At 43.8% G+C, this 27,815-nt stretch overlaps 1 protein-coding gene across 1 annotated transcript; it reads right to left on the bottom strand.

The window, feature by feature from the left end:
- Positions 1-3,840: 3,840 nt before the first annotated feature.
- Positions 3,841-13,189, bottom strand: LOC148398636 (scavenger receptor cysteine-rich type 1 protein M160-like). The gene is given in 6 exon segments (XM_088372553.1): positions 3,841-4,013; positions 4,659-4,842; positions 4,844-4,896; positions 12,160-12,461; positions 12,595-12,915; positions 13,177-13,189. Coding segments are annotated over 6 exon segments (921 nt in total). The 3' UTR covers positions 3,841-3,965.
- Between the last annotated feature and the right edge of the window lie 14,626 nt (positions 13,190-27,815).

Below are 27,815 nucleotides of genomic sequence, written 5' to 3'. Positions count from 1 at the left end.
GTGCACTGTTATCTTCTTGTCCAGTTCTTTTAGTGCAACGATAATCTCCCTCCAACCCACAAATACATAGTAAGTAGAAATGAATAATAAATAATAATGATCAAATAATTGACAGCCTAAATGAATCTGCTGTACATCCTTGTTTGTACATTCTTAGCGTGTATTAGGAATGATTGTCCTTTTAAAGGTAGTGTCTGGTTAAAAAAATCAGTGGAGATTATAATTTTTCAAGGCATTTTTGGAGACTTAAGTTTTTTCGACCATCGTTAAAAAAAAAAAATAGAATTGCTTCATACTCAAGGTTCACATATTTGTCTGAATACTTGGAGGTTGGTCATAGACCTACTCCTAATCAAACATGCCTTGGGAGCACCTTTGATTTGAATTTATACATGAATAAAATTGGTTTCCTCAAAAGAAAAATGAGAGTTTACGTTTGTTTTAGTTTTTCGTAGTTTTGTTTTTGAAAGACAAGTCAGTAATGTCCCACATTCACTGAAGAATCACTGCATAAATTGGGAAAGTTCTTGTGAGACATTTTGCAAATAAAGATTCAATCACTCGCAAGTCTTCATATGTGCTTTTTTACTTAGTCAAGTTAGGTTACCCAGAAAGAACTTATGCATTCAACAGTCAAGCAGATATGTTAAACACAAATCTATTTGGGTTGCTTGACAGGATAATTTCACATCATTCAAGTTAGAGGTACAGGGGAAGAACCTGTATAATGATGGTAAGGATCCATGAATTTATTTCACTTTGTTGACAAAATGGGGGACATAAGAGGGTCTATGAAGAGGTCTATGAAGGTGCACAATTTGGTGCTGACTGAAATACCAAAAAAAGTATCCACCTATGTAAAGGTCCATTAGTTCAAGTCCGACAATCATACAAAAGTATGACAAACATCTACTGTTCCATACAGGCAAAACTGTTTTACCAAAAGGAATCCTAAGTGTTTTATCATTTTATTTCTCAAGTGCTTTTTGAAGCTAACCAATGGACTATTCTTATAATAGTGATTAAAAATAAAATGGCGGTGGGTGCTTTGTGTCATCACTCATTTGTTGCCTCCTTTTTGCCTGAAAAGACAAGTCAGACAAAGCTACAGTTCTTTAATCACATTTCACTTCTCCTACAAATAAGAGGCAATATTGAATTGTTGGAAACTAGAGGTGGGACTTAAAGCATTAATTTATAATAATTGATTACAAATACTTAACACGTTAAAAAAGAATCAAGCATTTAGATCGCAGTTTGTATTCCAAACAATGTGGGACCTCTCTCAGTACAATTTCCCTTTGCAGCAATTACACTGACACATCAGAGTTCGGCTGACGGCTACCAAAATGGAGGAATCAGATAAAAATGCATTACTAGGACTGATGAGAAAATTACATTTGAAAAAAACATGATGACGGCCTAGATAAAAGCATGATTTTGTATAAAAAGGAGTTTGCATACCACTTAAACAAGGGAAGGTTTTTTTAATTTTACTAACGATTCAACACAAAGCGATAAGACAGTGTTACCTTGATTATGTTCTAAAAAATGTCAGATGTCAGGGTGTTCCAGGTTATCTTTATCGTAGGATTATGTTGGAATGAAACCTGTAATAAATAACCTAGCTAGATTAGTTTTATGCTTATGTTGGAATGCAACAGGTAATAAATAACCTACCTTGTCCCATCCTCCACAATGTCGTAAAACATCCCCTGATATGTTTTGACTAGAGGACAAGGGCTTTCTATTCAGCCTACTCATACCCCCACTCTGTTTCTCTTAATAAATATGCCCTTGCAGGGTGGAGAGTTCAGACCTCCATTCAAACATCGCTGCACGCACAGTGACGAATGGACTCTCCACCTGCAGGTGTCTAAAAGGACTTACCGTATTTGCCGGTGTACAGGTCGACTCGGTGTATAAGTCGACCCCCTAAAATTCGACGGAAATTTACGATTTTATGATATATCCTTTGTATAAGTCGAGCTCAATTGTTGCATTATATTAAACTTCAAAATTCAATATGCGAAATTTATTGACGAAATGTGTTCAAATTCCGGGAGGCCGTGCGCATGCGGCTGTTTATAAGCACCGCGGAGGAGATCGCGGCCGGCGAGCTCGCGCACGCCACCCGGCACCAACGGGAGGCCGGAAATAGCTCCAAGCCGAGCGGATCGGCACTTTATAAGCACCGCGGAGGAGATCGCGGCGCCTCATTGGACTTCCAGCGGCCGGCGAGCTCGCGCACCCGCCCGGCACATCCGGGAGGCCGTGCGCACGAGCCAAGTGGCCGAAAATAGCCCCCGCCGAGCGGATCGGCTGTTTATAAGCACCGCGGAGGTGGTCGCGGCGTCTCATTCGACTTCCAGCGGCCGGCGAGCTCGCGCACCCGCCCGGCACATCCGGGAGGCCGTGCGCACGAGCCAAGTGGCCGAAAATAGCCCCCGCCGAGCGGATCGGCTGTTTATAAGCACCGCGGAGGTGGTGGCGGCGCCTCATTCGACTTCCAGCGGCCGGCGAGCTCGCGCACCCGCCCGGCACATCCGGGAGGCCGTGCGCACGAGCCAAGTGGCCAAAAATAGCCCCCGCCGAGCGGATCGGCTGTTTATAAGCACCGCGGAGGTGGTGGCGGCGCCTCATTCGACTTCCAGCGGCCGGCGAGCTCGCGCACCCGCCCGGCACATCCGGGAGGCCGTGCGCACGAGCCAAGTGGCCGAAAATAGCCCCCGCCGAGCGGATCGGCTGTTTATAAGCACCGCGGAGGTGGTCGCGGCGTCTCATTCGACTTCCAGCGGCCGGCGAGCTCGCGCACCCGCCCGGCACATCCGGGAGGCCGTGCGCACGAGCCAAGTGGCCGAAAATAGCCCCCGCCGAGCGGATCGGCTGTTTATAAGCACCGCGGAGGTGGTGGCGGCGCCTCATTCGACTTCCAGCGGGCCGCGCACTCGCGCACGCCGCCCGGTTCAAATTTTCTAAGTGCAACGCACAATGAGATGCATGAGAAACGGCCTTGGTTACCATCACATTTGAAGCGATGAATACGAAGTTAAATTTTATGACTCGGTGTATAAGTCGAGGTCGATTTTTTTCGGTCGATTTTGGATCGAAAAAGGTCGACCAATACACCGGCAAATACGGTACTTGTCTCCCGTGTGGTTCTTGCAAAATAAGTTGGAGTGAGCGAATCTCTAACACCAGCCATCTGCGAAGTAGAGGTTGACTATTACGAGCCAACCCCAAACGGTTAACTTGCTTCTACTTGTTACACTTAAACTTTTAAAATGCAAACTAAAGACTAGATGGGTAGTCTGTGAGAGGAGCCTGCTCTTCCCCCTAGCTGTGTACGAGTTCGACGTAACGTTCTGTTAAAGTTTTCTATTATCTTTAATCAAGTCCCACCTGTAGCAAGGTTTGCTGCAAGCATACCATTTTCATCAGACAATTAGGTCTGAGACGCACTGATGAGACCACTAACACAAAGCCCTAGTCTTACTGTAAGGTGTAATGTGGCTGCAGGTGATGGCAAAGCGATGTCCCTTGAGAAGTGCAGACTTTTTTTCACCATGTACGACGGTGTGCACGGAGACATGAGGTTTTGTTGGACGTGCTGTGAAACAATAGCACAAGGCATTTTTAGAGTTGAAGCATGTGTTTTAGGAGCATCCAAAACATTCAGACTTTATATGAAATGTCTTGCTGTACAGTACCGATGCAAGTGATGACAGTTTTGCCACATTGCTCTTCTGTTGTGTTGAATGACAACGAGGGGCATTCTTTAATCCCCCCCTCATTGCCTTTGCATTGAAAGTCCAGACTCCAAACTTGTCCGTCAGTTGCACTGGGATTCCTGCCATAGTAATGTTGAGGAAACCCACAACCAAGTTCCCTGCAGACTACCAATGCATCCTCTGCACTGAAGACAGAGTGACACACAGGCACCCATGAGTGAGCAGACTTCAGCATCAGATTGCCCGAGCATCTGTCCATTCCATCCAGGAGTCGCACACTTTCTGACATGAAGAAAAAAGAAAATGCAAATCAGTCCCACAGTCAAAGTACAGTAAAAATCAGTTCATGCATGAATCCTACTAAGGTCAGTAAATGTAACCAAACACAGTCCAGCAGGAACCGCTAATCGAATCAGAAACGTAACATTGATGCAATTAAGTTAATTCACAGGCTTTAAGTCACCTAAACAAGACAGAAAAATGAACTTCTCTGATATACGCGTATCCTATTCATCACACATGTAACTCCTGCAAAAAGTCTCCAGCATCCAGGCAGGCTGTCAAAGTCAAAGTCTGCTTTATTATCAATTTCTTCACATGCCAAGACACACAAAGAGATCGAAATTACGTTCCCACTATCCCACGGTGACAAGACATAGTTCACAATGTACATACAAGGAAACAACATAGGAAAAATAAAACAAGAAGGCACAATCAATGAATAAATAAGAGTGATGAATAAATAATAAATAAACAAATAACACAATAAATAAGTACAGGACGCTGCGCAGAAGGGGGAAGAGAGTTCAGGATCCTAACAGCCTGGAGAATGAAGCTGTTGGTGAGTCTGGCGGTGCAGGAGCGCAGGCTCCTGTACGTCTTCCCAGAGGGCAGAAGATCAAACAAAGAGTGAGCAGGGTGACTCACATCACACACAATCGTGGCCACCTTGCGGGCGAGATGGGAGGCGTAAATGCCCTTCAGGGAGGGGAGTATTTGGGGTTGAAAATGTCTCAATGTTGAGATAAGACTGCCACATCCCAGCTCTGTGCACATCTGAGTCGAATGTTCTTCTTGCCAGAAATGCCATCCCAGTGGTCTCCACTCAGTTATCCCTCCCTTCCACAATACCGTCGCAGCTGCTTTTTCCTCCCGTCAGTCTGAAAGACGGACGATCTGAATGCACAAAAAAGAGAGTTTCAGCAACAAAGCATCCCGGGATAATTTAGTCATTTCACTGCAGCATACTGTCAGACGACACTTTACCATATATACCTTATATACTTAGGTATATAACGTAGGCTGAGCTGAAAAATGAATCATGGCATATCTTATTTTTTAAACTATTTAATTCTATTTAATATGTTTTAAAAAAGTTAACATTTATTCAGATTCTTTAATACATCAGCATAGATTTGAATTTCAAGATAAATAAAGTTTAATCAATTAAAACATGTGAATCTCAATTAAATATGATATGTGCATTAACCAACATTTTGTTGCGTTTGTGAAACTACTTTCCATAAGGTTTATACATAAAGGCATCACTACATAAATTCACTATCATAAAATTTTAATGCCAAAATACAATATTCCAAATGTATAAATTACTGTGGTTACAGACAAAATGAAAAAAAAAAATCAAATGGAATGATTTTATTCACTTCAAGTACGTTATTTTTCACATCAAAAGGCGCACTGGATTAGAAGGCGCACCCTCATTGAATTTTTTATTTTAGAAATTATTTCATACATAGGGCACACCGGATTAAAAGGCGCATAAAATAGAAGCTATACTGCAACAAACTGAGGTTGACTAGGGTTGCGGTATGCATCCACTAGCCAATAACCAATGAGCCCTCTGTAAACAATCGCGTTTCTTAAACTATCTCCTATAAAATGATCGGAACTAACTAAAGTTCGATCTAACACATTGGTACTGCTTACCTATGTTTTCTTTCCATATCGATCCGTAAATTTACTTGAAACAATAACGGAGCACCCTATTTTAAAACGAAATAGCTTCGTGCGTATAGCAGCTATCATTATGGCATTAGCCACCCACAAACTCCCATGAGCCTCAGCTCACAGACTCCCATGAGCCTCAGCAAAGTGTCATGGCAGCCTCTCGTAAACAATAGCGTTTCTCAAACTATCTCCTATAAAATGATCGGAACTGACTAAAGTTCGATCTAACACATATATCGATCCGTGAATTTACTCGAAACATTAATGGAGCAGCCTATTTTGAAATGAAATAGCCTCGTGCATATCGCAGGAGCTATCATTTTGGCATTAGCCACCCGCAAACTCCCATGAGCCTCAGCAAAGTGTCGTGGCAGCCCCCTGAAAACAATCACGTTTCTCAAACTCTCTCCCATAAAAGTGATCGTAACCGAGTAAAGAGTGACTTAACACATTGGTGCTACTTATTTATGATTCCGTTGGATATTGATCCGTAAACGTACTCAGAAACATTAACGGAACAGCCTATTTTGAAATAAAATAGCCTCGCGGGTACAACAGCTATTCAGTGACGCCCACTGACCATGGTTGCCGTAATGCTGGGAAGCGATGCGACCTTGTAATTTATTAGTCGTACTGAAACGTACTGAAACATTTTGGCAGAGCGCTGTTTACAACCAGTATGGATCAACAAATTCATCAATTGATTCATATATAAGGCGCTCTGCATTTTAAGGCCTACTGTGGTTTTTGATTAAATTGTAAGTTTTTTTAGATGCGCCTAATAGTGCGGGAAAAAAACGTACATAAACTTTGTGCGTTTTATTTAGACGATAAGCACGTTTTAAGCATCTTTTCAAGTATTTCAATTACATTTATTTTGCATTGAGAACATGCATTTTTAAGTTTTTTTAATTAGTGAATATTTTAAATCTGACTGTTCAAAAAACAATCTTGATTAGTATTGTGACTTCATTCTTATTTTTTTACATTTGCATTTGACTGTGCAGCACAAGAAGTTGATTTACCCGTTCGTGTAAAATTTTAAGTAATTTAATGGATGGAAATGTTTACATGTGATTGAAATACATGTGACGTATAAGGCTTAAATATAGCTGTGTTAGCGTGTAATTACTAAACAGTTATGATAGAGCCCTATAAACGCTAAAAGAAATAAGATATTAACCGGCTCAGTTTGTTGATCTTGGTGAGCCTGCTAGATTAGATATTCATATATTAGACAGAAAATTATTTGGATTATGGTGTAATGCTGTAGTGTAAAAAAGTTGTTTAAAAAATTTCTTTGCTGACTGATTTATAACACCCGCGACCCCCGTAGGGACAAGCAGTACAGATAATGGATGGATGGATGGATGGATGGATGGATGGATGGATGGATGGATGGATGGATGGATGGATGGATGGATGGATGGATGGATGGATGATTTATAACATTGTAGAAATGGGGAAATAAAATGCTTAAAATATAGTCTATATTTGACAGTAAGAGAGCTTCATAATACATACTAGGGATGGGAATCTTCACCATCAAAGCGATACAATACACATCTCGATACACTGCCAACGATTCGATGCATTCATGATTCATGGAATTGCCAATGATAAGATGCGATACGATTCTCCCATCTCCTGCGATACGGTGCGATACAGTACGATTTAATTTTAAAACAATGCGATCCAGTGCGATACGATACATTGCAATGCAGAAGAAAAATACACCATGGAATACATAGTTCAAGTTTTGGCACTTGAAGCATTAAAGTTGGCTGTGCTTTTTTATTTTGAAACACAGGAAGTACAACATAGAGTGATTAATTGCAGATCTCTCTGGAACTTTATGGTATAAGCATAACCTTTAACAAAAATTAAGATTTCTCTTAAGTGCATGTTGTAGAGCAATTTAGGGCCTACACAAAGCCATGTTTTCAAGTTAAGCTTTTAAAAGTGCATTAAGTTTATACAGGAGGTAAAACATAAAATGGGCTAATAAAAAAGGTGAAGGCCATGAGAATTCCATCCATTATAACAACTTAAAAAAAAACTAAGGGAGACATTGCATTTCATTGCATTGCATTACAACAGAAAAGTAAGGTTAATGATATAACTTAAATTACATATTTTTCCATTTCCATGCACATTTTGGAAATAATAATAATAATAAATAATAAGGGGTGTCATTATCTGTGTGTATCTTGTGCTGCCATTGTATCTTATAGCTGCCCGGTAGAGTTTACACATGGCCGTTGTCTTATCCAGCTCTCCATCTCTTTTGTAGAACTCGAAATTTTTCCACACTGCAGACTTAAAACCCACCATCAGATGTATAATCTCGGTCTTGTTTTCCTCCATGCTAACCCGCTATCTGGCTGACTTGCCGCCTCTGTACAATTCGAGGAAGGCCAGTTTGGACCCGCCTATTCGCGCGAGACCTGAGCCGAGACTTGAGCAGACACTTCAGTAGTAGGAGTAACTGAGACCCCGAGACCCGTTTCTAAAAAGTTATAATTATAGATATCAATAAATTTTTATCGATGCAAATAATTTAGATACGATGCATCTTGAGTTTTTGTGCGTTTTTAATCGATGCAGATGTTTGCAAATCGATGCAACTGCATCTTACAGGTCGTATCGATTTTCCGATGCATATCGGTGAATCTTCCAAACCCTAATATATACCAGGGATGTGCGATCGGGGTAGGCAAGGGAGACTGTGTGTTAGAAAAATTGTATATATATGTTATCATGCGTTCTCTAATGAGTACTTATTCATAATGTTACTGTTCAGTATGCTTGCTGCTTTTCCTTGCTCATTCTTATCTTGTGTAACAGAACAGAAGGATTATGGCTGAGTCGGGGGCGAGATGACGGTTGTGTCAAACAAGATACTGCTGACTTCTCAGCAGAAAAACGACATCCACCAGAACAGATCACATCAAACGATGCGTCATGAACCTTCTGATCTTCCTTAAAGAACATCACTTTCCCTTTTTATCTCTCGGAATATTGCTTAAACTGTTTTGCTGATATAGCCATATCTGCACGCAACACTTTGTGCGTTACTTTTTGTTTCTTTTCTTACGAGACGAAGCCCACAATCTCTTCCCCCCCCCCCCCCCCCCCTCAGGGGCTAATCGTCTCACACTGTGGGTAGGGCGTTCCAAATAAAAAGAGCGAGGAGTGTAAACAGATTTTTAGTGTAGTCAGATTGTAGAAAGCAATCTGTATCGCACTCCTCGCGAGAAAAATCAATATTCTGCCTCACTTGTTTTTTGTCTGCTGATCCTTTTCTCTTATTCAGATATTTAGTTAGCACTTTGAACCTGACACCGTGGCTCCGCTGCCATCATGAATAGGGAAAAAAACAGATTCAATTGTTTTTAATATAAAGTCATTTTCCTCATAATTTCAGTAGTTTTGTACCATTTTGTACCAAAATCGATGAATTTTTGGAGCGGAGTTGCTCGGAGGAGGCAACTTCCTGCCTTGCCTCCTCTGAGGATTGCATAATCACACGGCTGCCTATGCTGACAGCTGTATAGGCCAGTGGTCCCCAACCTTTTATGCGCCACGGACTGGTTACGCGTCAGAAATATTTTCACGGACCGGCCTTTATATAAATAAATAATAAATTTATATGAATAAATAATACATTTATAATAAATATATAAATACGATGAAATAAAATGATACGACAGGCATTAAAACAAATATAAACCACATAAAAATAAAACTCACCATTACATTGAATTATTGGGAGCACCGACCTTGTTTCTCAGAAACGAGCCGGTCCCATCTAGGCGGTAATCGGAAACAATGACACCTGAAGAGGTTAAGGTTTGTCTTTTAAGGATGCTTGGTCTCCATGTGCCGAAGCAGTTTTGAAGGCTTCATTGCCTCGTTAGCTACCCTGTCGCCACATGTGCCGAGTGCACTTGGTGCGTCAGAGTCACCTGTGGCGATAAATCCATATTTTAAGTAGGACTCCAGAAATGTTCTTTTGAATATAGCTTTCCTTTTCTTAGAAGTGGTAGTCTCTTCTTCTTCCGTCTCCTTATTGGGCTTTTTTCCCTTTCCAAAGAAGCTTTTCAAACTTCTCTGTTTCTTGCTCATTTTTGCTTGCCTCGCGGGCTCGACTGGGGTGACGTCTCGTGACCGAGACGAGCGTCTTGTGTCAAGAGACACAGCGACGGATGTAATTGGGAGAGAATTGCCAATTTTTTTTTTACAATTTTCAAAATAAATTCTTACTCATTTTTGCTAGTGTGGTATATGGCTTTTGTGGCTTCGCTGGTCCCCAAAAAACACTCGGTGGTCGGTGGCTGGTTCCAGGCAAATGAACACCTCAGGGACCCACGGCTGATTGGGAAAAGATTTTATTCAACCAATGTCAGAGTGAAGTCTTTCCAAAAAGTTGAGTGGCCCCAAGGCATGGATGTAAAAATCCCGAGAGAGAGAGAGCGAGCGAGAGCGAGCGAGCCCGAGCTAGAGCGAGCCCCTCTTGCCCCCTCAGAGCTCCTTCTTTTGTCAGGCCCGTAGCTTTTATACCTGACAAGAAGCTGATGTCACGGCTTTGGGTAACAGCTGCAGTTTGAGTCTCAGTCTGCTTGTTTCCCCTAAAAGGTCATTCCTTCAGCTCTCCCTAGTCACGGACAACCGGCCTTTCTATTTTCTACTAAGTACTTGTACATTACTGAAACTAAAGCTTCTCTGTACAGCAAAAATATTTTGATAGTCTTACTGCTACTAGTGGATCATCTAATGCAACATACAGATACGCATAAAGTTCAAAATTCACTTCACTAGTTTTGCGGGCTCGACTGGGAAAACATGTCACCTGACCGGGACGACCGTCTTGACCAGAATGAATTGATCATCCATTAAAAAAAAAATATAGATATATATATTTATTTTACTTTTTATTTTTTTTCCTGTGCAGCTTGGTGGCCCGGTACCAAATAACCCACGGACCGGTGAAGGTCCGCGAACCGGGGGTTGGTCTCTATATCGCTGTTTAAGTGTTCAAAAACTGTGGCTATATTAACTCATTTCCGTAGTTAAGCTGATGTATATAATATCTAGTGTTTATTGCCATCTGTCTGTAACGTCATGTTTCTTTGAAAAGAGACCCAACGGAGGCAACGAAAAGAGTTCTCCAGCCTTATGGCAGGGAGCGCTACTGATCCCACCTGTAGAATAAATGATCTCCAGTTCAAATTTACAGTGAACAACTGAGGAGCAGTCGTCCATTTATTTCGTTTTACATTCAGTTTTTTTTTTTTTTTTGCATTTCGTTTTGCAACATAGGCAAACTCAAACGATTTTCAGCTATGGATTTTCGGTCGAAGCAGGAGGTCATTAGTAAAGGAAGACCAACTGGTACGCACAATCGAAAACAAGTTTTTGATTCCATGTGCTTTATTGAGTGTTTTTGTGCGTGAAGACTGCTAATATGGGATTTTAATTAAAATAGTTCAAATTAAATAATGAATAAGCTACTCTAGAGCAGAGTTCCCCAACCTTTTTTGTGACATCATTAGGTGTCGGACAAATTTTACCGGGGGGGAGGGGGGATGACGTCAGTTTGAATTCCGATTTGTTCGAAACCCGGGACGTTCGAAAACTGAGGTTTGACTGTACTCCATGAACTGGTTGCCAGCCAGTCATATAGAGCTACATGACAAATGGAGTCAAACCCACATTTACACCGTCACTGAGTGCGAATTGCTCACACACTGCCCGCACGCACACAAGTCAGGCATGGTACCATTCTTCACCACTTCATTTAGTTTCTGCTAAGACCAATATTTCTAGGTGTGCTAAGACCTTCCAAGAGTAAGCGAAACTAACAATAACAAAAGGCACAGGTGAATACAGAAAATACCGTTATCAATTTGCCGGGAAGGTCGCACTGAAGGGGATTTGAGAGATTAGGCCTTTAGTGCAAATACTTTTGGGCCTCTGAGGATCAATCCAAATGTTCAAATTCATCAAAGTAAATAGGCATTAAATGAAATATTTTGTGTACTTGTGTGTCACGTTCCTGTGTCACCGGACTCCCAGCCAAGCCCCAATCAAGGAATTGCCAGCACCTGCTACAGCTCGTTAGGCCCACTACTTAACCTCTGTGCATTCTGCCAGTGGTTGTCAGTACGTCTCCTTACCCTGCCCATGACACCACTGCCTTTTTGTCCCCTGAACGATCTCTGTTGCCAACTGCTTCCGTAAACTGACCGACCACGCCTGATCGCCGCCTGCCCTGACTACTTGCTCGTCCTTTGGCCACGCTCCTGATCGCCGCCTGTCTCGACAACCTGCCTGCCTCCGACTACAACTACGCGCTGTGCTCTGCTGCTCAGCCATGCCAGACCGCAAGTCCAGCGTTCCACTTCCCCTTTCCCCCTTTTCAATAAAGGATCGTGCGCACTTGGTCGTCCTGTCTCTGTTCCGTGACATTTGTGCATGCAAATGCAGGGGCTGGTCTACAGTCGTCATGGTCTGAGCTGGTACAGTCTTGGAGGCGACTCTCAGTGCCTTTGCACTGGAATTTTTGGAATGCAGGCTGCCTTCTTTGTTTTTCTCCACCAAACGACCAAGCATCTTCTAAGGGGCCGCAGCCGAGCTCCCTGCAGACCATTTTTTTTGCTTCTGAGTCAAAGCCTTCTTCACACACTGAGGCCCAGCCATTTATGGTCTTAACTTCCAAATTGCCTGAGCAATAGCTATGACCCACAAGCCTCAATGAATCTGTAACAAAGCAGACAAATGGACCTTTGGTGGTAGTTTGGAGCAATACGTTGAGACATTGTGGTTCAGACCATATTGTGAAAGATTTGGTTTAAGGTAACGCTGCTATAAAAGTGAAGTTATATGCAGTTACCTGAACAGATAACCTCCAGGATGTTCAATGTTGAATTTCTTCCCTGCACTCTCCTGCGTATTCTGTGATTGTAGCATTCCATCAAAGTTGACTCGGAGCCGCGGCAGAAGATATTAATCTCCCATGCTGGCTGGTGGACATTGGTGCTTTTGTGTTGAATGGAGACTAAAGAGCCACAATCCATCTGCCTGCAGGCTGCCTGTGCAAATGTGGATACGGTTTCCTGTGTCATAGTCACAAATCTCCATTTTGCCTGATGTTTTAAATCAAGTTGGCCTGTGCACCAGCTTTCTCCTCCCACCAGACGGGCATCATTAGAAGCTGAAGAAAGATCATTAGAGAGAGCGATCAAAAATATGGTTCATTTATTGCTGCCACATCAGAAAAAATTATGGATGAATTTCACTGTTTAAGTTCCATATTTTACAGGGCAGCCAAATGATTAAGTGGCTATTGGCTAAGATGCCTGCCAACACGGAGACACTAATAGCCCCCTTCTCATGTGTGTTCTATGTCCATTACGGGTCAAATCCAGAGGTCAAATTTTGTGCCAAGGTTCGTTATTGTTAACAAAAAACCTACAATGGAAAAACATTTTCATTTATTAATTACAGTAAAAACAAGCATGCTTAAAAAAATATAACTGACACCAATTTTGATGTTTATAAACTGAAACCAACTATAATTATGGTGAAAAATTCTTTGTTTTCATCTTTGTCAATATATTTCATACATGAGCTTTGGGCTTTATTTTAATGGTGTTTTTTTAAGTATTATTGTACAGATATCAGAAAGGCTGAAATGCGTCTAAATGCTTGTCTTCATATAATGTCCTTTCAAGTTAAAAGGTGATAAATTTAATGTCTCAATGATACTGGTAATTACATGTTATAGCATGATTGTTGTCATGTTTAAACTCTCATGTTTAAATGTTTTTATAGTGTGATCAATGTCATATTTAACATGAATCCTATCAAGTTAAAATGTGAAACAGTTGATCTCGCTGAAGACTAAATTCAACTCACCTCAACTGTATTTATAGAGCACTTTAAAGCAACCACGACTGCATACGATGTGCTGTACACGGAGCAAAATTAAATCATACAGCAACAAACATATGTAAAACAATAAATAACTGAGACAGTAAAAATATCAAAAACAGTAAAACCAAAACCAAGTCTCATGCTGAGTCAAAATATGGTACAAAGGCAGAGGTCTTATGGGCCATAGGGGTGAAGGAGCTCAGAGAGGTAAGGTGAGGCAAGACCATTTAAAGATCTGAAAACAAACAAAATCTTTCAAAGAACTCTAAAATGTACATGTAGTGGGAGTTATGTGTTTCTCTTATGAGTAGCAGTCACATTTTGAACTATGTAACTGGAGCCGCTTGGAGCCCTGTCTGACTCCAAAATACATGTAAAGGTTGTTAGGGTTTTCCAGATTATTCTTATCGTATGATTATGTTGGAATGCAACCGGTAATGAATAAGATAACTTGTCCCATTCTACACAAGGTCGTAAAACACCCCCTGATATGTTTTGACTAGAGCACAAGGGCTTTGATAGGTAAATTGTATATATATGTTATCATGCGTTCCCTAATGAGTACTTATTAATAAAATTATTGCACAGTATGCTTGCTGTTTCGTTTTGCAGATGTCCACCAGTCATACGTTGCTGTCTGGAGCTTCCTGACCTTCTACGCCTCGGGGACTCCAAGAAAGCTGTTGATAGCTCAAACCGTTTTGTTTATGTCTGTGACTTCTTATTTCACATAGCATTTTGTCTTTTCACTCTTTTCTCATGGTGTTTTGTCTGTGACTTCTTATTTCACATAGACTCCTGTCCTTGCACCCTTTTTGGTTCTCATCTGTAACTTCTATTTTCACATAGAATCTCTTTCCTTCTCTCATGAGACAAAGCCCAAGCTTTCCCCCCACCTTAGGGGCTAGTCTCACACTGTGGGTAGGGCATTCCTAAATAAAAAGAGCGGGGGGTGCAAAAGACCTTTAGTGTATTTCGGGACTGCTGTAAGTCTGATTGCACTCCTCGCGAGAAAAGACTCAACATTCTGCCTCACTGGTTTTGTCTGCTGATCCTTTTGCTGATTCTGAACCTGACAGGCTTCCTATTCAGTCTACTCTTGCCCCCACTCTTTCTCTTAATAAATATGCCCTTGCAGGAGGGAGAGTTAGACTTCATTCTTTGAACGAGTGAACTCTCCACCTGCAGGTGTCTAAAAGGACTTGCTTGTCTCCCGTGTGGTTCTTGCAAAATAAGTTAGAGTGAGCAAATCTCTAACAAAGGTCATTACAGTAATCGATCTGAGATGAGACAAAGTGAATTATTGTTTCAAAATGCTCTTGAGAAAGGAGAGGGTTTGCCTTAGTCAGCTGCCTAAAATGAGAAAAAGCAAGTTCGTTACTATTGGTTATGGGTAAGGCGCCAGGAAGTCTATATTAACAAGATGAAATTTACCAGGGCCACTGGGACTAAACACTGTAACTTCAGTTTTCTTATCATCGAAATTCAACAATTCCAGGGCTTGATTTCTTCCAAACAGAACAAAAGTGGCCTCAATATTTATTTTTTTTTTGCTCCACAGGACATGAATCAATTCAAAGTCAAAGTCAAAGTCAAAGTCAGCTTTATTGTCAATTTCTCCACATGCCAAAGACACACAAAGAAACCGAAATTTCGTTCCCCCCTATCCCACGGTGACAAGACATGGCTCACAACAGACAAACAAGTAAACAAGTACAACAAAAGCGTGCTGAATAAATAATGAATAAATAACACAACAATAAATAAATAAATAAGAGGAGCAGAAAAAAAAAGGAGCAAGTGCGCGTACAGCAGACATTCCCGAAAATAGCGCAACAGTGCCGCACGCTACGCAGAAGGGGGTAGCGAGTTCAGGGCCCTAACAGCCTGGAGAAAGAAGCTGTTGGCGAGTCTGGTGGTGCGGGAGCGCAGGCTCCTGTACCTCTTCCCAGAGGGCAGAAGGTCAAACAAAGAGTGAGCCGGGTGACTCACATCACTGGCAATCGAGGTTTCCTTGCGGGCGAGATGGGAGGTGTAAATGTCCTTCAGGGAGGGGAGCGAAGCACCAATAATCTTACTAGCCGTATTCACTATGCGCTGCAGGGCCTTCAAGTTCTGTTCAGTGCAGTTACCACCCCAGACAGCGATGCAACTGGTGAGGACGCTCTCAATGGTGCCACGGTAGAATGTAGACAGGACTGCCCGAGGAGCACATGCACGCCTGAGCTTCCGCAGGAAGTACAGGCGGCGCTGAGCTTTCTTTGCCAGTGACGAGGTGTTTGCGGACCAGGAGAGGTCCTCACTGATGTGCACCCCCAGGAACTTGGTGCAGCTCACCCTCTCCACCACAGCACCGTCGATGATCAGCGGCAGGTGTGTTGTGTGACCCTTCCGGAAGTCAACACTAAACAAGTCAGTTTAGTCAGTTATTTCTTTAGCAGTGAAAGGAAATACAATTTCCTTAAGATGGAACCTGTTGGAATAATTTTAAGTGAAGCCTTGGCCTGCCAGACCTGGAGGCCTTGCCTTTACGAGTTTATCTTTCCTTTTATCTAGGTTCTTCCTTTTTAGTGATAGGGATGTCTTTTGATCCCTGTCAGCCATTTGTATCCTTCCTGTCCTTATGTTGTCTGTGTGTTTTTGTTCCCGTAAGAGGCCTTCACTAACAATGAGCAGGGCTTATTTGCATAGGTAACATGTTCTTTGTTTGATTCACAGGAACTTCATTCCTTTTCATTTAGCTGTAAGTTTGGTTCATTGATTGTAGTTTATCAGACCTGTTTTTCTTTGTTAAGGGTTATATACCATTAGAAGTAGTTGCATAAAAGTTATCCCATATTATTCAATGTTTGTTTAAAGAAATGCATACCAGTTACCTCACGTTTGCTTAATGTGTGTTGAAGTGTTTAGGACAAGTTACTTATTATTATTGTGTGTTAATTTACCAAGTAGATAAAGTCAAAGTCAAAGTTAAAGTTAGCAAAGGTTTAGTTGCATTTGTTCCACAGCAAAGCGGCAATCAACGTGCTTCAAGGTATTTGATCACAGTCGAGGACGAGTCAGCCAACTGTGAGGGAAGACGGCTGGTTGAGGAAAGAGAACGACCTCTGCGGGGGGTCACGAGCCAACAATGAAGTGCTAATTCACACCACACTACATTCTTTAGCTAATCAGCGTTGCTACAGACACAATCTCCCCTCCTTTAGTGTAGCAACGCCTCTGTAACCAGGGCAACCACAACATTAAAAAGAGGGGCACGTGGAGTAAGGACTCAGAACTGATGGAGGTTGTAACTGAGATTGCTTTCTCTATCGTTCTCCTCTTGAGTAAACCTGTTCTGGTTGTCTTCTCCTCTTCATTCCAGCGAGTGATTTAATGTCTAATTGTATTTAGACCTAACAGAACCCAAAGGCAGCAGATAGAATGAAAACAGCAGAGGCCCCAGAATTGAATCCTGTGGAACACCAGACTACAGTGGGGCAGTGCGCAACTCAGAGCAATAAAACATTCTGTCAGCCAAATAGGATCTAAACCAGGGGTCTCAAAGTCCAGTCCTCGGGGGCCGCATTCCTACATGTTTTCCAAGTTTCCCTTGTTAAACACACCTGATTCAAATGATCAGTTCATCCTCGCGTTCTGCAGCAGCCTGATAATTGAATCAGGTGTGTTTAACGAGGGTAACTTGGAAAACATGTAGGAATGCGGCCCCCGAGGACTGGACTTTGAGACCCCTGATCTAAACCATTTACGGGCACTACCACGTACGGCCAACTGGTGCTGCAAACGACCCAACAGACTTAGACTAACGTAGACTCTCAAACAGGGATGGCGCTACATTGGGTTAGGGAGAAAGACAGGTGGTATCATTCGTGCATTGGTGGTACGTAACAGAAATTTCCTTGACTTGTCTGCAAAAGTAATCCCATCTGGTGTCAGAGGTGAGGAAAAATACTGCTGGATTCTGTCCACAATTTAGGCAAAAGCCTTTGCCAATCACCTGTTATCCAATTTACTCACTGCGTGCTCGTTTGATTTCTTCAGATTTAGGAAAATGCAAAGACACTGAAGCAGAAATTAGACTTACACAGATTGGTTGAGTTCAATAACAATTCTTGTTCAAAAAGCTCTGTTTTCAAGAAAGTACAATACAGCGCTGGGCCCTTCAAGAGCGGAAAGTTTCCATTCAGAAAAGGCAAAGTCCAAGGTTGTTAGATCAGTTTTATATTCAGTAGCACATTGTGGGCCGAGATTGATGGGTGATGAGTTTTCGGGGTGGGGCAAGTTCGAAGGAGAGTCTGCTTGCATGGGAGTGGTGCTGATTATGGGCAATTCGGTGTGGAGGTGGGGTTCTGTTGGTGTGTGTGTGTGGAGGGGGGGCTGTTGTCTTCCATCCCGTCTTTCGGCCTTGGCGATCATCTTTGACCGAGTCTTTGGGTGGCTCCTTCTGGCACCTGCTGGTTTTATCTCCACGTGACCTTCCTGTGAACATTCTTCTCCAATCTTGGACATAGACTGTCGTACTGCTGGATTCTTTTAATTTTGTCATTTTGTACGAAATTATGTTAGCTTTTGGCTGTGACATCATTAATCTATTGCTGTTCTTTTGATACATCATGTCTTTGCTTATTCTTAGTTTAATCATGTATCTTTTCTTTGTTAGGCAAACTATTTCCCTCTGTGCAGAGCGTTCAGTAGTAATCAAAAACTGGCGTCTAGCATTAGTCAAAACACAAGATACAATCAAGTACTGAACGGTCAAGACGACTCTGGTCGTGTCCATGATTCAGAGAAAAAACATCAGGCATGCATAACACAGTTCCTTAAGGGTCATTAAGCTATTTAGGCAATATATCAAAAGTCATTTGTTATTTCAATGTGCTCAGAAATATATCAGATCATAAAGTTATAAAAACCTTTCTCATCACCATTTATGAAAAATGTCTAGTTATGTCTTCTTTATTGATTTGGTGTGTAGGTATAATTATATGCTTAAAATGTTTCTTTTATTTATTTAACTGTAAGGGAACGGACAGTACAGCCAAGTGCGTAGCGACGGACTTTATTGGAGAAGGGGATGATGGCAACAGCTGGCGCTGGCGCGGCGATCGGGCTGGAGAGGACAAACAATTCTGCGGGGGTTCCAAATAGTCAAGCGAGTCAGTATCTTCGGGACTGATGAGCGAAGCAGCATCAAGGGACAGACTGACACTCAGGTCTGCGCTGGCGGCGCTGATATAGCGCTATCCATGAGCCCGTGGCAGGTGACGGCGATTCCATTGACAGGGGGGCGTGGTCCTGTCGCCGGTGGCACCAGCACGTGACATTAACATGTGAATATACTTGTCTGCTTATGTACTTTATTCAATGAGGTTTGAGCATATCTGTTTTTGTAGCTAGGCAGGACTTTTTGTATTTTGACCCCATTTCCTGCACTCCCTCTGTTGACCTCAGTTTTACTGAGGTCACCAAAATTGTTGATGCCACCAGGATCCCTCTGTTGGCACACCACGTCCCTCTGTGGAGCCGCTACAAGTCCCTCTGTGGGGCCGCCAATGAGTGAGAAAAATAAATATAGATAAAATTCATACCCAGACATTTGTAAAAGATGGAGAGTGGAAGGCAATTGGCCTAGACGACATTCCAGTGACAGCATGGAACTATCAAGGAGAGATGGCAGGGGAGATTCTTAAAAAGTGAGAAGTTCCCCGGAAAGGTGTTGACTTCTATTTCTTAATTCAGACCACGGCGATGCGCAGAACTGTAGTAGCTACAGAGGTGTTATTATGTTGATTAAGCAAAGCATGAAGTTATCGGAAAGAATGTTAGAAGCGAGGCTTGGAAATCTACTGGCCAAAATAATGGAGAGTGTGGCAGAGACAAAGATAGGACATGCAAATGGTTGGTGGCACAGAAAGATATGGAAACGATCGCTCTGCAGTCGCGGCCCCTAACAGGAGCAGCCGAAAGAAGTGGAAGATGAGAAAGAAAATGTGAAAGAGAAATACATAAACAAATAACGAAATACATACATACATATATAGTACATACATATAGACAGACATCGAACGATTGCCCATTCGGTCACTCAGCCCTTCAGTCAGTCACTCAATGAATCACTCAATGAATCACTCAATGAATCACTCAATCAATCAATCAATCAATCAATCAATCAATCAATCAATCAATCAATCAATCACACAGGTGTTAACTAATTTGTAATTGTATTGCAAGCAATTTAAACTAATGGAATACGTAGATGTCCATATCTGTTTTATCAAGTCAGTCAAGTCAAGTCAAGTTTATTTGTATAGCCCTAAATCACAAACAGTCTCAAAGGGCTTCACATAGCCAAAATTGACAATTATTCTCAAAGCATCCCCTGATCTTAAGCTCCCAAAAGGGCAAGGAAAAACTCAAAAAACCCCTGCCAGGGGAAAATGAGAAACCTTGAGAAGGGACCACAGATGGAAGGATCCCCCTTTCAGGATCACCAGGTTGTAATGGATGCAGAGAGGGCACAAGTAATACATAATATGAAAATCAATGAAAAAAATGGATGTTGGAGGTGCCCGCGACTGTCCTGGCAGTGTCTTCAAGGGGGTTGAGCTGCAGTTTCTTCATCTTGAATTGGTCCCCAAGAATCCAGCTAGCCGCTATCAGCTTTTGAGCCACCTAACCCCCTCCCCAGCCGGGGACAAAACAAACTCCGGCCAAATCGGCCACTACAAGTTAGTTAAAGGCCATCTCATAGAAATGTGTCTTTAAACGTGTCTTAAATGTTTCTACTGAGGTAGTAGTTCTAATATCCATTGGTAGGGCATTCCAAAGCTCTGGAGCCCGAATAGAGAATGCTCTAGACCCTGCAGACATTTTCTTGGCCCTCGGTGTAACTAAAAGACTAGCGTTATGCGAACGAAGGTTACGAGACGGAACATAAGGAACGACTAGGTCGACGAGATATGAAGGCGCTAAGCCATGCAGTGATTTATAGGTCAGTAGAAGAACCTTGAAGTCACATCTTAAATGGACTGGGAGCCAATGTAATTTGGCTAATATTGGGGTAATGTGATCAAATTTTCTTGACCGTGAGAGCAGCCTCGCAGCGGCATTTTGCACTAACTGTAGACTTTTGATACTGGACTTAGGAAGACCAGAGAATAATACATTACAGTAGTCCAGGCGCGACGTGACGAACGCATGTATAATAGTTTCCGCATCCCCGGTCGAGAGGATAGGACGAATCTTAGCAATATTACGAAGGTGAAAAAACGCAATCCTGGTTATATTCTTAATGTGTTTTTGAAAGGAGAGCGTTTGGTCAAATATTACCCCGAGATTAGTTACCGTCTCACTCTGAGTGATAGTACGGTTATCTATAGTTATAGTGGTTTCCTTAAATAAGTGTTGATAACGAGTAGGACCAATTATCAACATCTCAGTTTTATCTGGGTTAAGACGAAGGAAGTTGAGAGACATCCATTGCTTGATCTCCGCAAGGCACGCCTCGAGATTACAACAGTCCCGCGGATCTGTCATCGATAACGGCATATATAATTGGGTGTCATCCGCGTAGCATTGAAAGCTAATATTATATTTCCGTATTATGTCCCCAAGCGGAATCATATAAATATTAAATAAAATCGGTCCGAGTACCGATCCCTGTGGGACACCACATGTAACATTATAAAGCTCAGAGGACGTATTGCCATGGACCACTCGGTGCGTCCTGTCTGATAGATAGGAATTGAACCAGCTTAGTGCTGACCCTGAGATACCAACACAACTTTTAAGACGCCCTAATAAAATATCGAAGTCTACAGTGTCAAAGGCAGCACTAAGATCGAGTAGTAACAATACAGACGACGTATTTGAATCCATAGCTATGAGGAGATCATTAGTCACTTTAGCAAGTGCTGTCTCTGTAGAATGATTAGCTCTAAAACCAGACTGAAAAGAGTCATATCGATTATTAGCGACCATGTAATCAATAAGCTGCTGCGCTACTACTTTTTCGAGAAGTTTTGCTATGAATGGGAGGTTTGAAACTGGCCTATAATTACTGAGACAGTCCGGGTCAAGATTTGCTCGCTTAAGTAGCGGTTTAATAATAGCGGTTTTAAAGGCTGTTGGCACTATCCCAGAGGAAACAGACAGATTGATTATATTTAAGACGGACGGTCCTAAAATTGGAAATAATTCTTTAAGTAGTTTGGCTGGAAGCGGGTCGAGTAAACATGTTGTTTGTTTAGCCGCACTAACCAATTTTGTAAGCATTTCAAGGGACACGCTTTTAAAATTTGAGAGGGTTATTGCATGATCCCCAGCGCTAGTAACCGGCGGAGCGATTGGAACGGTATTCTTGATCTCGTCCCTAATGGACTCAATCTTTTGAGCAAAGAATTTCATAAACTCGTCAGCTGAGTGGAAGGAGCTATCGGGGGTCGGCTGGCGCAGAGTTAGCTTTGCCACTGTATCAAATAGGTATTTAGGATTGTTTTTATTAAGATTAATGACTTGCGAAAAATAATGAGTTTTTGCTAAAATAAGCGCATCTTTATATTTCAGTCCTTCTGTCCTTCCATGCCTGATGGAAAACCTCAAGCATCATCCATCTACGGCGAGTTTTCAAACGTAGCGGTGCCACAGAGTCGATGGCTTTTAATAATGTCGCATTGAATTCATTTGTAAGATTATCAATAGAGCCGCTGTATGCGGGAAACATGGCGGTTGCCGGCGACAGTAACTCAGATAGCGCAGTTGCAGTCATGGAGTTAAAATTACGGCTGCTATAATTCTGATTGCTCTCTTGTCTTTGACAAGGAACTAAAATTTCAAATTTTATTAAGAAATGATCAGACAGAACAGTAGTGTATGGCAGTACTGCTATATTTGAGGTTGCTAGTCCCCGGGATAATACCAGATCTAAGGCATTTCCATTCTTATGCGTTGCTGCCTGTACAGCTTGCGTAAAACCAAACGTATCGATTAAAGTTTGAAATGCCGAAGTCAGTGGTTCTGACGGTGAATTCATGTGGATGTTGAAATCACCCATGATAACTATATTATCTGCATTTGTCACTAGATCAGCCACAAATTCTGAAAATTCATCCAGGAAGCCAGAGTAAGCCCCGGGTGGGCGGTAAATAACAACAAGATAGAATGACGGTAACGCAGTGGATCGCACAATGAGAACTTCAAATGTTTTAAATACGTGAATTGAGCGAGGCCTAAATCTAAGCTCAGAATTTGAGATGAGGGCGACACCCCCACCCTTTTTTCGAGGACGTGCCACATGCGAGCTCACAAAATTTGGAGGCGAGGCCTCGTTAAGTGGCAGCAGTTCATTAGGTTTTAACCAGGTCTCGCAAAGACCAAAAACGTTTAGATTATGTTCCGTGATAAGGTCATTAACGAGAACTGCTTTCGTATGAAGTGATCTAATATTCATAAAACCAAATTTAAGTGTAATCGGTTGATCAGGGTGCGTATCTATCGAAGGATTTTTAAACGGGATGCGAGTAAAATTGTGTTCTCTAGGCCTAATATCACCTCTCAAAAGTTTATTAGGGCGGTGGGATGAAACGACTGTGGGAATTTGATGATGAATATTTGTTACACATGTGAAGTTGTCTAAAACAGGCACCGTTTCATCAGCAAGACCAGTCGGGACGGAGTGATTGGATTTGTCTACTACCCCAGTAGAAAGTGTGTTTATGTGTACTGCAGCACTATTTAAACTGTCGCGCTCTAGTCTACACGAGGAGCTATGTGTATGCTGAAAGTCTAGCCTAGCGCTAGTTAACTTTAACTTAACAGACTCCAAACCCATCCTCACAGGTGGTCTAATCACCTGTGTCCTGGCCTGCTCTAGAGTGACCTGTCATGAGAGGCTCAAACAGTAATCTATATTCCTAGAAAGAGTGAAGGCGCCTTCACGGTTAGGGTGAAGGCCGTCCTTCCTCAGCAGGTCGGGGCGGCCCCAGAAGGATGACCAGTTATCTATAAAATACAGTCCCTGCTTTTTACAGAACCCAGCCATCCATCGATTAAGGGAGACTAATCTACTAAACCTCTCATCAGTGCCTCTCCCAGGCAGGGGGCCAGAGACAATTACTCGATGCCGACTCATCTTTCTGGCAAGATCACAAGTCCTCGCTATGTTTTTCTTTGTGATCTCTGATTGTCTCATCCTAACATCATTGGAGCCGACGTGTATCACTATGTCCGAGTAGCTAGTGTTGGTGGAACTACGCTGTTGACTAGGCCTATTGCGAGTCAGCTCCCTAAGATTAGCTTCTATGTCGGGGGCTCTGCCCCCAGGAATACTTGTTGGATTCTGTCCACAATTTAGGGAGCGCGTTATCTGCGCCTCACGGCAAAAGCCTTTGCCAATCACCTGTTATCCAATTTACTCACTGCGTGCTCGTTTGATTTCTTCAGATTTAGGAAAATGCAAAGACACTGAAGCAGAAATTAGACTTAGACAGATTGGTTGAGTTCAATCACAATTTTTGTTCAAAAAGCTCTGTTTTCAGGAAAGTGCAATACAGCGCTGGGCCCTTCAAGAGCGGAAAGTCTCCATTCAGAAAAGGCGAAGTCCAAGATTGTTAGATCAGTTTTATATTCAGTAGCACATTGTGGGCTGGGATTGATGGGCGATGAGTCTTCGGGGTGGGGCAAGTTCGAAGGAGAGTCTGCTTCCATGGGAGTGGTGCTGGTTATGGGCGATTCGGTGTGTTGGTGGGGGGCTGTTGGTGTGTGTGTGTGGAGGGGGCTGTTGTCTTCCATCCCGTCTCTCGGCCTTGGCGATCATCTTTGGCCGAGTTCTCGGGTGGCTCCTTCTGGCACCCACTGGTTTTATCTCCACGTGACCTTCCTGTGAACATTCTTCTCCAATCTTGGACATACACTGTCGTACCGCATTCAACCGTATCTTTGCTTTGTTAGGCAAACTATTTCCCTCTGTGCAGAGCGTTCAGTAGTAATCAAAAACTGGCGTCTAGCATTAGTCAAAACATAAGATACAATCAAGTACTGAACGGTCAAGACGACTCTGGCCGTGTCCATGATTCAGAGAAAAAACATCAGGCATGCATTCCACAGTTCCTTGAGGGTCATTAAGGTATTTAGGCAATATATCAAAAGTCATTTGTTATTTCAAAGTCCTCAGAAATATATATATCAGATCATAAAGTTATAAAAACCTTTCTCATCACCACTTATCAAAAATGTCTAGTTATGTCTTCTTTATTGATTTGGTGTGTAGGTATAATTATATGCTTCAAATGTTTCTTTTATTTATTTAATATGTGAATATACTTGTCTGCTTATGTACTTTATTCAATGAGGTTTGAGCATATCTGTTTTTGTAGCGAGGCAGGACTTTTTGTATTTTGACCCCATTTCCTGCAATACCCCTCAGAAAAAGGACACAAAAATCAAGGGTGGGGGCTTTCTAACTAGCAGTATAATTTGACATGAGATAGGGAGAAAGAATAATATATTGCAGGCAACAATTAAGTAATACATATTACACAGCAATCTCTGCCACTTTCTTTTACAAACGTTGAGTTCACACATATGGGGGCCGGCCGGGCATAGCCCGAAATGGAAACGTGGGTCCCCCTTCCCATGGGCTCACCACCTGTGGGAGGGGCCGAAGGGGTCGGGTGCAATGTGAGCTGGGCGGCAGCCAAAGGCAGGGACCTTGGCGGTCTGATCCCCGGCTGCAGAAGCTGGCTCTTGGGACATGGAATGTCACCTCTCTGGCTGGAAAGGAGCCCGAGCTGGTGTGCGAGGCAGAAAGATTCCGACTAGATATAGTCGGACTAGCCTCCACACACAGTTTGGGTTCCGGTACAAGCCCTCTCGAGAGGGGCTGGACTCTCTTCCACTCTGGAGTTGCCCACGGTGAGAGGCGTCGAGCAGGTGTGGGTATACTTATTGCCCCCCGGCTGGGCGCCTGCACATTGGGGTTCACCCCGGTGAACGAGAGGGTAGCCTCCCTCCGCCTTCGGGTGGGGGGACGGGTCCTGACTGTTGTTTGTGTCTATGCACCAAACAGCAGCTCAGAGTACCCACCCTTCTTGGGGTCCCTGGAGGAAGTGCTGGAGAGCGCTCCTTCTGGGGACTCTATCGTTCTACTGGGTGACTTCAATGCTCACGTGGGCAATGACAGTGAGACCTGGAAGGGCGTGATTGGGAGGAACGGCCCCCCTGATCTGAACCCGAGCGGTGTTCTATTGTTGGACTTCTGTGCTCGACACGGATTTTCAATAATGAACACCATGTTCAAACATAATGGTGTCCATGTGTGCACTTGGCACCAGGACACCCTAGGCCGGAGTTCGATGATTGACTTTGTAGTCGTGTCATCGGATTTGCGGCCGCATGTTTTGGACACTCGGGTGAAGAGAGGGGCGGAGCTGTCAACTGATCACCACCTGGTGGTGGGTTGGCTCCGATGGTGGGGGAAGATGCCGGTCCGACCTGGCAGACCCAAACGCTCTGTGAGGGTCTGCTGGGAACGTCTGGCAGAATCTCCTGTCAGGAAGAGCTTCAACTCCCACCTCCGGCAGAGCTTTTCCCACGTCCCGGGGGAGGCGGGGGACATTGAGTCTGAGTGGACTATGTTCCGCGCCTCCATTGTTGAGGCGGCCGACCGGAGCTGTGGCCGTAAGGTCGTTGGTGCCTGTCGTGGCGGCAATCCCCGAACCCGCTGGTGGACACCGGCGGTAAGGGATGCCGTCAAGCTGAAGAAGGAGTCCTATCGGGCCGTTTTGGCCTGCGGGACTCCGGAGGCAGCTGACAGGTACCGGATGGCCAAGCGGAACGCGGCTTCGGCGGTTGCTGAGGCAAAAACCCGGGCGTGGGAGGAGTTCGGTGAGGCCATGGAGAATGACTTTCGGACGGCTTCGAGGAAATTCTGGTCCACCATCCGGCGTCTCAGGAGGGGGAAGCAGTGCAACGTCAACACTGTTTACAGTGGGGATGGCGTGCTGCTGACCTCGACTCGGGACGTCGTGAGTCGGTGGGGAGAATACTTCGAAGACCTCCTCAATTCCACCTACACGCCTTCCATTGAGGAAGCAGGGCCTGGAGACTCTGAGGCGGATTCTCCAATCTCTGGGGCCGAAGTCACTGAGGTAGTCAAAAAACTCCTCGGTGGCAAGGCCCCGGGGGTGGATGAGATCCGCCCGGAGTTCTTAAAGGCTCTGAATGTTGTGGGGCTGTCATGGCTGACACGCCTCTACAACGTTGCGTGGACATCGGGGACAGTGCCTCTGGATTGGCAGACTGGGGTGGTGGTTCCCCTCTTTAAGAAGGGGGACCGGAGGGTGTGTTCCAATTACAGGGGAATCACACTCCTCAGCCTCCCTGGTAAGGTCTATTCAGGGGTGCTGGAGAGGAGGGTCCGTCGGGAGGTCGAACCTCGGATTCAGGAGGAGCAGTGTGGCTTTCGTCCTGGCCGTGGAACAGTGGACCAGCTCTACACCCTCGGCAGGATCCTCGAGGGTGCATGGGAGTTCGCCCAACCAGTCCACATGTGTTTTGTGGACTTGGAGAAGGCGTTCGACCGTGTCCCTCGGGAGGTTCTGTGGAGGGTGCTTCGGGAGTACGGGGTGCCGAGCCAACTGATAAGGGCGGTTCGGTCCCTGTATCACCGATGCCAGAGTCTGGTCCGCATTTCCGGCAGTAAGACGGATTCGTTCCCAGTGAGGGTTGGACTCCGCCAAGGCTGCCCTTTGTCACCGATTCTGTTCATAATTTTTATGGACAGAATTTCTAGGCGCAGCCGAGGCGTTGAGGGGGTCCGGTTTGGGGACCTCAGCATCGCGTCTCTGCTTTTTGCAGATGACGTGGTGCTGTTGGCTTCTTCAGGCCGTGATCTCCAGCTCTCGCTGGAACGATTCGCAGCCGAGTGTGAAGCGGTCGGGATGAGGGTCAGCACCTCCAAATCCGAGTCCATGGTCCTCGATCGGAAAAGGGTGGAATGCCCTCTCCGGATCGGGGATGAGATCCTGCCCCAAGTGGAGGAGTTCAAGTATCTTGGAGTCTTGTTCACGAGTGAGGGGAGGATGGAGCGTGAGATCGACAGGCGGATCGGTGCAGCGTCGGCAGTAATGCGGACCCTGTACCGGTCCGTTGTGGTGAAGAGAGAGCTGAGCCAAAAGGCAA

Source organism: Syngnathus floridae, chromosome 4 (assembly GCF_059516105.1).
Source record: "Syngnathus floridae isolate MCC-2025c chromosome 4, RoL_Sflo_1.0, whole genome shotgun sequence".
Classification (NCBI taxonomy): Eukaryota; Metazoa; Chordata; class Actinopteri; order Syngnathiformes; family Syngnathidae; genus Syngnathus; species Syngnathus floridae.
The sequence above is the reverse complement of the archived record's forward strand: the minus strand, read 5'-3'. Positions and strand labels throughout refer to the sequence as shown.